This window comes from Sturnus vulgaris, chromosome 24, assembly GCF_052056855.1.
Source record: "Sturnus vulgaris isolate bStuVul1 chromosome 24, bStuVul1.hap1, whole genome shotgun sequence".
NCBI classification, from domain to species: domain Eukaryota; kingdom Metazoa; phylum Chordata; class Aves; order Passeriformes; family Sturnidae; genus Sturnus; species Sturnus vulgaris.
The window spans coordinates 5808800-5814911 of NC_142266.1; the positions used below are offsets into that span (position 1 = coordinate 5808800).

At 59.7% G+C, this 6112-nt stretch overlaps 1 protein-coding gene across 1 annotated transcript; it reads right to left on the bottom strand.

The window, feature by feature from the left end:
• Positions 1–107: 107 nt before the first annotated feature.
• YARS1 (tyrosyl-tRNA synthetase 1) lies at positions 108–5181 on the bottom strand. Its single transcript, XM_014885648.2, has 14 exons — positions 4910–5181; positions 4755–4819; positions 4181–4327; positions 3915–4090; positions 3639–3768; positions 3304–3384; positions 2929–3021; positions 2612–2747; positions 2385–2470; positions 1883–2018; positions 1472–1566; positions 1169–1362; positions 906–1047; positions 108–781 (listed from the first exon to the last, which is right to left on the bottom strand). The coding sequence occupies exons 1-14, from the start codon at positions 4923–4925 to the stop codon at positions 671–673; spliced, it is 1608 nt and encodes a 535-aa protein (XP_014741134.2). The 5' UTR covers positions 4926–5181; the 3' UTR covers positions 108–670.
• Positions 5182–6112: the final 931 nt, after the last annotated feature.

Here is a 6112-nt window from a genome sequence, read left to right on the forward strand (position 1 = left end):
TGCTGAGCTCCAGGGACACCCTTGGGCTGGCTCCCAGCACCAGTGCACAGTAAAACTCTGGAGCAGGGCTGGCTGCCAGCTCCCCTGGACAGATGGGCACAGCCCCGTGCAGTCAGCTCGATATTTTATTGGGTTTATGACAGACAGGTGGTTCCCGAGTCAGTGTTTAAGGCCCACACCCCCCATGGGCTCAGGACAGCCCCACAGGTGTTGCCTGGGCTCCTGGCCAAAGAGCAGCACCAGTGGCCACAGCGCTGGGTGGGCTGGGGGTGGAGCAGGGGACAGGGCCTGCCTGGCTGTCCCCAGCTCTGGTAGCAGCAACACAAGGTTGGAGAAGCAGCTCTTCCCTTCTGCCCTCGCCAGAGCACCCACACATGCCACCCCAGCGGGCAGGGAGTCCAGTCCATGGCACAGCTGGGAGCCCAAGGCCATGGGCATGGGTCACATGGGTCCCTTGGGTGTGGTGGCACCTCCAGTCCCCAGTGCTGGCACAGCCGAGGCCCAGGGGGGGATGCTGGAGGCAGCTCCCAGAGTGAGAGGCTGCAAATTCAGTCCCTGAGCCCCCTGGGCTGAGCCCCCCGACTCGGGGCACTGGTGAGGAGATGACTGGGAGGAGCCTGGCTGAGGTGCAGGAGTCAGGCAGGAGGCACCAGAGCAGCCCTGGCACTTGTTAGCTGATGCTGCCACCCTTCAGGCTTTTACAGGAGACTGTCCCCAGCTTGGTCAGGAAGTTTCTCTGCTTCCACTGCGCGACACAATCCTCGGAGACACGGAAATCAGCCTGGGGAGCAGAACAGGGAGGCAGGGTCAGCCCTGGGAGGGTTCATCTCCACAGCTTTCTGCCAGGGAGCAAACAGCCCATTTGGGGTCACCCAGAGCTGGGGACAGCCACTCTCAGTCCTCACCTGCAGCTTCTCAAAAACCTTTTTCTTAGGCTTGAGCTCCTCGTCGGGCTCCCCACCCTCGTAGCCCTCCACGTAGACACGCTCCCCGGCGCAGCACCCGGCTGGGGGGTCCAGGGGTTCCACCTGACGGGGCTCCCCCACGCTGAGGAGAGGTGTGGAGACACCAGAGTCACCCCAGAGTCACCCCAGAGCCACCCCAGGTGCCCCTCAGCACTCTGAGGCACGAGGGGTTCTCCAGCCTCGGTGTCCCCTCTGTCCCTCACCTGGAGGCACACAGCACCATGCCCTGGGACTCCACCCCTCTCATCTTCTGGGGTTTGAGGTTGCAGAGCAGCACCACGAGCCTGTCCTGCAGCTGCTCCTTGGGGACAAAGTGCACCAGGCCACTGACCACGGTGCGGGGCTCGGCCTCGCCCACGTCGATCTTCTCCACGTACAGGCTGTCGGCATCTGGGTGCTGCCAGGGGGAGCAGAGGTGGGAATGGGGTGGCACAGAAGGTGGCAGCCACCCCAGGCACACCCCAAACGGCACCACGTGGGAAGGTGGCTCCCTTCTCCCCATATACCTTTTCCACACTGATCACTTTGCCCACACGGATGTCCAGCCGGGATGGGACCACGTCCTCTGGCTCTGAGTTCTTGGTGCCCTTCTCTCCAGGCTCTGCAGGGTGAAGAGAATGGCCACAACACTCAGCACAAACCTAGGGAGGTGGTCAGCCCCAGATGCAGGCCCTGGGGAGAATTCCCTGCAGGGAATTCCATGCTTGTCCCTATACGAGAGAGCAGAGTCCCTCCTGTGCTGGCTTTCTTCACTTTTCCCAATGTTCTCCGTGGCTATTTTTAAGTCTGGAGCTTCAGAACTTTTCTCTGACCTCAGCTCCTGGCGGGACTCTGTCCCACTCAGCCCTGCATGGCCAGGGCCCCATTTTCCTGAGCTCCCAAGGCCCCACTTCCCCGGGCTCCCATCCCCTCCTTACTGGCTTTGGATGGGGTGGGATACGCAGCGCTGCTCAGCTTCTTCAGCTCTGGGCAGTTGAATTTCTCCCTGATGGGGTCAAGCAGTTTGTTCAGGGCCACTTCCACAGAGTTCTTCAGGTCTCCAGGGTGCACAACCTGTGTCAGGACAAAGATGTTCCTGTCTGAGGCCACAGGTAGGAACTGGGACCAAACAGGGTGGGAAGATGAATCCTAAACCCTTGACCTGATTCCCTTGGGGATCAGAAGTTTCTGGACACTTCTGCCTCCAGCCTCTGCTGGGAACAGCTGGGAAGGGTTAAAGTGCTGTTCTGCTCCAGATGTGGTTGATGTGGTGCTGTCCTGACCTCACACCCTTCACTCATCCTCTCTCCTCCGGGCTCTCCTGGCTGGGAGCATCCCACACTACCAGGCCACACTCCACACCTCTTCCCAGTGCAGATTTCCATCTCCCAGCACTCCCAGGAACCTCAGGCAGAAAGTTCAGCCCTGTCCAGCACTCACCTGCTCAGCAAAGTCCGTCTCCAGGGCCTCGTAGGCCGTGTAGGTTTTGTTTCCTCCCCATTTTTCCTCTCGCAGAACCACAAACTCTGAGACAAAAACAGGTTTTAAAGCTCAGATGAACTCCAGGCTCAAATAAACCACCCACCCCACCCTGCCCAGGAGTAGGGACTGGGCAGGGGGCACTCAGGGGCAGCCTTGTTGCAGGGGACACACTCCTGTCCCCTCACCTGACTTGAGGGGGAAGAGGACGTGCTTGATGAAGGACAGGACACCATTGTTCTCCACATTCCCTGGCTCACAAAAAGCTTTCTTCAGCTTCTTCTTCACGTCCTCCTTGCGGTCCAGAAGATCAATCTTGGAGTCCTGCAGCAAGAGATTTCCTCAGCCCCTCACCCCAGATTTTGCCTAGAAAACTCATGCTGGAGTTGCTGCACTTCTTAGAAATTCATGAGTGGGGAGGGAGAGCTCACCTTGCCTGGGCTGGTTCCCTCTCAGCCCCCAGTCACCCCAGAGCCCCCTGAGCACAGTCAAACCCAGGACCAACCTCTTCTGACGAGCTCATTTTGCTGCCTGTCAGCCCAGGAACCATTGGGTTCATCAAATGGATGCGCTTGGCATAGCCCAGGGAAGGGAGGTACTGGGAAAACACAAGGAGGCAAGTCAGTGATAACCTTAATTCAGTTTGAACTCACAATCCCTGTTTGCTCCTGGCTCCAGGTAACCTTGGGATCTGAGATAACAGGACCCAGGAATGGCAGAGTCACAGCCAGGGATGTGTGGCTGCAGAGCACGGGAGCAGCAGCAGCAGCACAGAGAGCTGTGACATCAACCAAAATGCCACACACTTCTCCCAATGGATTTGGGAATGGCCAAGCCCTCCCTGAGGCCCCAGTCTTGCAGAAATCCCCCCATTCCTGACCTTCTCTGCAAAGGTGAAGATCTTCCTCTGATCCACCCCTCCAAACTGAGCGTCCACTTTGAGATATTCCTCATCCAGTGCCTGTGGAGAGACACAGCCTTGAGGCCAGACCCAAACCAGTCCTGCCCTCTCCCTCAGCCTCTCCTGGGCCACTCCTAGCCAGGGAAGGACGGGAACATTCCAGACTGTTTGCTGGAACAGCAGCTCTGTGCTCGGGCCAGGCTTGTGCCACCACCAGGTGTGACATTGGCGTGGACAACAACGACCTTGACACTCAGCCCCAAACACCCCTGCTGGCTTTGCCAGCACCTCCCTGAACGCCACACCTGCCTCACCTGCAGGCCTGGGTAGAGCAAACCACTCAGCAAGGGATGTTCCACCTGCTTCACCACCTCTGCCCCTGCCTTCTTGGCGTCGTGCTGTGTCACCACGGAGGAGAGCCGGTACACGTCCAGCGTGTACTCCCTGTGGGAGGGACAGCATTGTCACCACCAGGCACCGGGACAGCTCTGAGAGCTGCTCCTGACCACACTGAAAGCCTGGAGGCACCTCCAGAGACTCAGGATCAGCAGAGCCGCAGGTGAGGCTCTCTCTGGATGGCCAGGACTCACTTGCTGAGCTGGTAATCAGTGCCCCGGACAAATCTGAGCTTCTCCAGGGGCACCCCGATGCTCTCCAGCATGGCTTTGATGACGTGCTCGTAGTAGCGGGTGCGCAGCTCCAGCAGCTCCCAGGGAGCTTTCATGTTGTCCAGGTAAGCGTGGAGGTCGGCAAAGAGGATTGTCACCTAGCACAGGGGACAGGAGGTGTCACCTGGGTCAGGGGAACCGCCCCTGCTCACGCAGCTGATGGTGACAGCACGGTGACAATGCCCCACCTCACAGCCAGCCTTCAGGAAATCTGCGATCTTGGACATGGGCACGAAATAAGCCACGTGGGGCTTGCCCGTGGTGGCGGTCCCCCAGTAGATTTTCAGCTCTCGCTCCTTCAGAATGGCCATGAGCTTGTCCTCGCCCAGCACCTCCTGTGAGGGGCCAAAACACACAGAGCTGGCAGGGCTGGGCACACACCGGCAGCACGGTGGGCAGGACAAACCCTCTGGGTGCTTCACACACGGCGTGTTCCCGGTGCTGATCCCCGGGGTTTGCTCTGCCTCAGATCCCCTCATCCCGTCCTCCCCATACCCTGATCCTGCTCCGTTCTCCCCTCTCGGATCCCAATCCTGCCGGATCCCCCTCGATCCAGCCGCGATACCCCCGGTACCCGGACCCCATCCTGCCCCAATCGCCCCCGCCCCGGCGCCGATCCAGCCTCAATTAACCCAACCTCAATCAACCCAGCCCCAATTCCTCCGCCCGACCCCGATCCAGCCCCCCTCGCCCCTCAGATCCAGCCCAGATGTCCCCGCTCGTCCCCCCGGCCCAGCCCCGGCCCCATCCGCCTCCCGGTACCTGCAGGTTCCGCGTGATGAGCTGATACTTCTCCTGCGGGCCGGGTGCGGGCTCCATAGCGGCGGCTGCAGGGCAGGACACACTATTATCAGACCCCCGGGATCCCCCGAACCCCTCTCGGTTCTTCCCCGGTTCCCCCGCCCGGTCCCACCGACCTGCCCCGGGTTGCATCAGCCCCGCTCGGCGCTCGACTGCGGCGCCTGGGCCCGCCGAGCACCGAGCTGCCGATGCACCGAGCGGGAAGGCGGGGGCGCGCTCCTCCAATCAGAGAGCGCCTCGCGCTGCGCGCACCCCGCGCTCCGCCAATCAGAGGGCGTCTCGAGCTCGTGGGGGCGTGGCCTTGGCGCCGTTAAGATGGCGGCGGGTGAGCGCCATTGCTGCCAGGCCCGGCCAGGCCTGCTGTCGCTGCTTTGTTTCAGCGAAAGTTAATTTGTCCTCGTTTATTTTGGGGGGTTTTACCCCCTTTTTTTCCGAGGCTCGGGGAGCTCCCCGTGTTCGGGTGGGCGGGGAGGAGGAGCCAGGGGCGGGGCGGACTTGGCCCCGCCTTGGGGCGGTGCCGTTGAGGCGCCGGTTGGGCGGTGCCCGCTGAGGGACCGGCGGATCCCTGAGGGAGAGAGGCAGGGGCGGCGTTGGCTTCACCCTCGGTGAGGGGAGAGCTGGGCCTTTAACGCCTGCTGGGATTTTTATCCGGACAGGAAAAGGCTCCAGGGTGACCCAACTGCAGTTTTTAGTGCCTAAAAGGGCTCCAAGAGAGCTGGAAAGGGACGTGGCACAAGGGCCTGGAGAGACGGGACAAGGGGGAATGGTTTCCCACTGCCAGGAGGAGATGGGATATTGGGAAAAAAATTATTCTCTGTGAGGGTGGTGAGGCCCTGGAATGGAATTCCCAGAGAATTGTGGCTGCCCCATCCATGGAAGTGTCCAAGACCAGATTGGAGCAACCTGGGACAGTGGAAGATGTCCCTGCCCTGGTGTGGGTGGCACTGGATGAGCTTTATGTCCCTTCCCACCCAAATCATTCCAGATTTCCATCATTAGGAGCTGAATTATCAGACTACCACACTCCATAGGACTGAATCCAGACATGTTCTTGTGTGGGTTTTGTGCACACACAGCTGATTCCTGAGGTATTTTTTTCGTACAGCACAATTCTGAAAGTGTCCATTTTCATTATTTAGGCAGAATGACAAGAGGAAGCAGCAGAATTGCCCAGGTTTCATTCCTGGAGTGTGTAACCCTCCCTTTTTTTAAACAGTAGTCAAGACAAAAGACATTCCTTTAAATCCTTGCTCAAAGAGGACAGGAAATACCTTTCCTTAGTCCAAATTCCCCTGCTGGGTGAGAGTCAAGTGCAGGGC

Coding starts and splice junctions, on each gene's coding strand:
- YARS1 (XM_014885648.2), bottom strand. Junction 3,769..3,914: donor ACTGATTACCAGCTCAGCAA/GTGAGTCCTGGC, acceptor TCCCTCCCACAG/GGAGTACACGCTGGACGTGT. Junction 2,471..2,611: donor CCTCTTCCCCCTCAAGTCAG/GTGAGGGGACAG, acceptor TTTTTGTCTCAG/AGTTTGTGGTTCTGCGAGAG.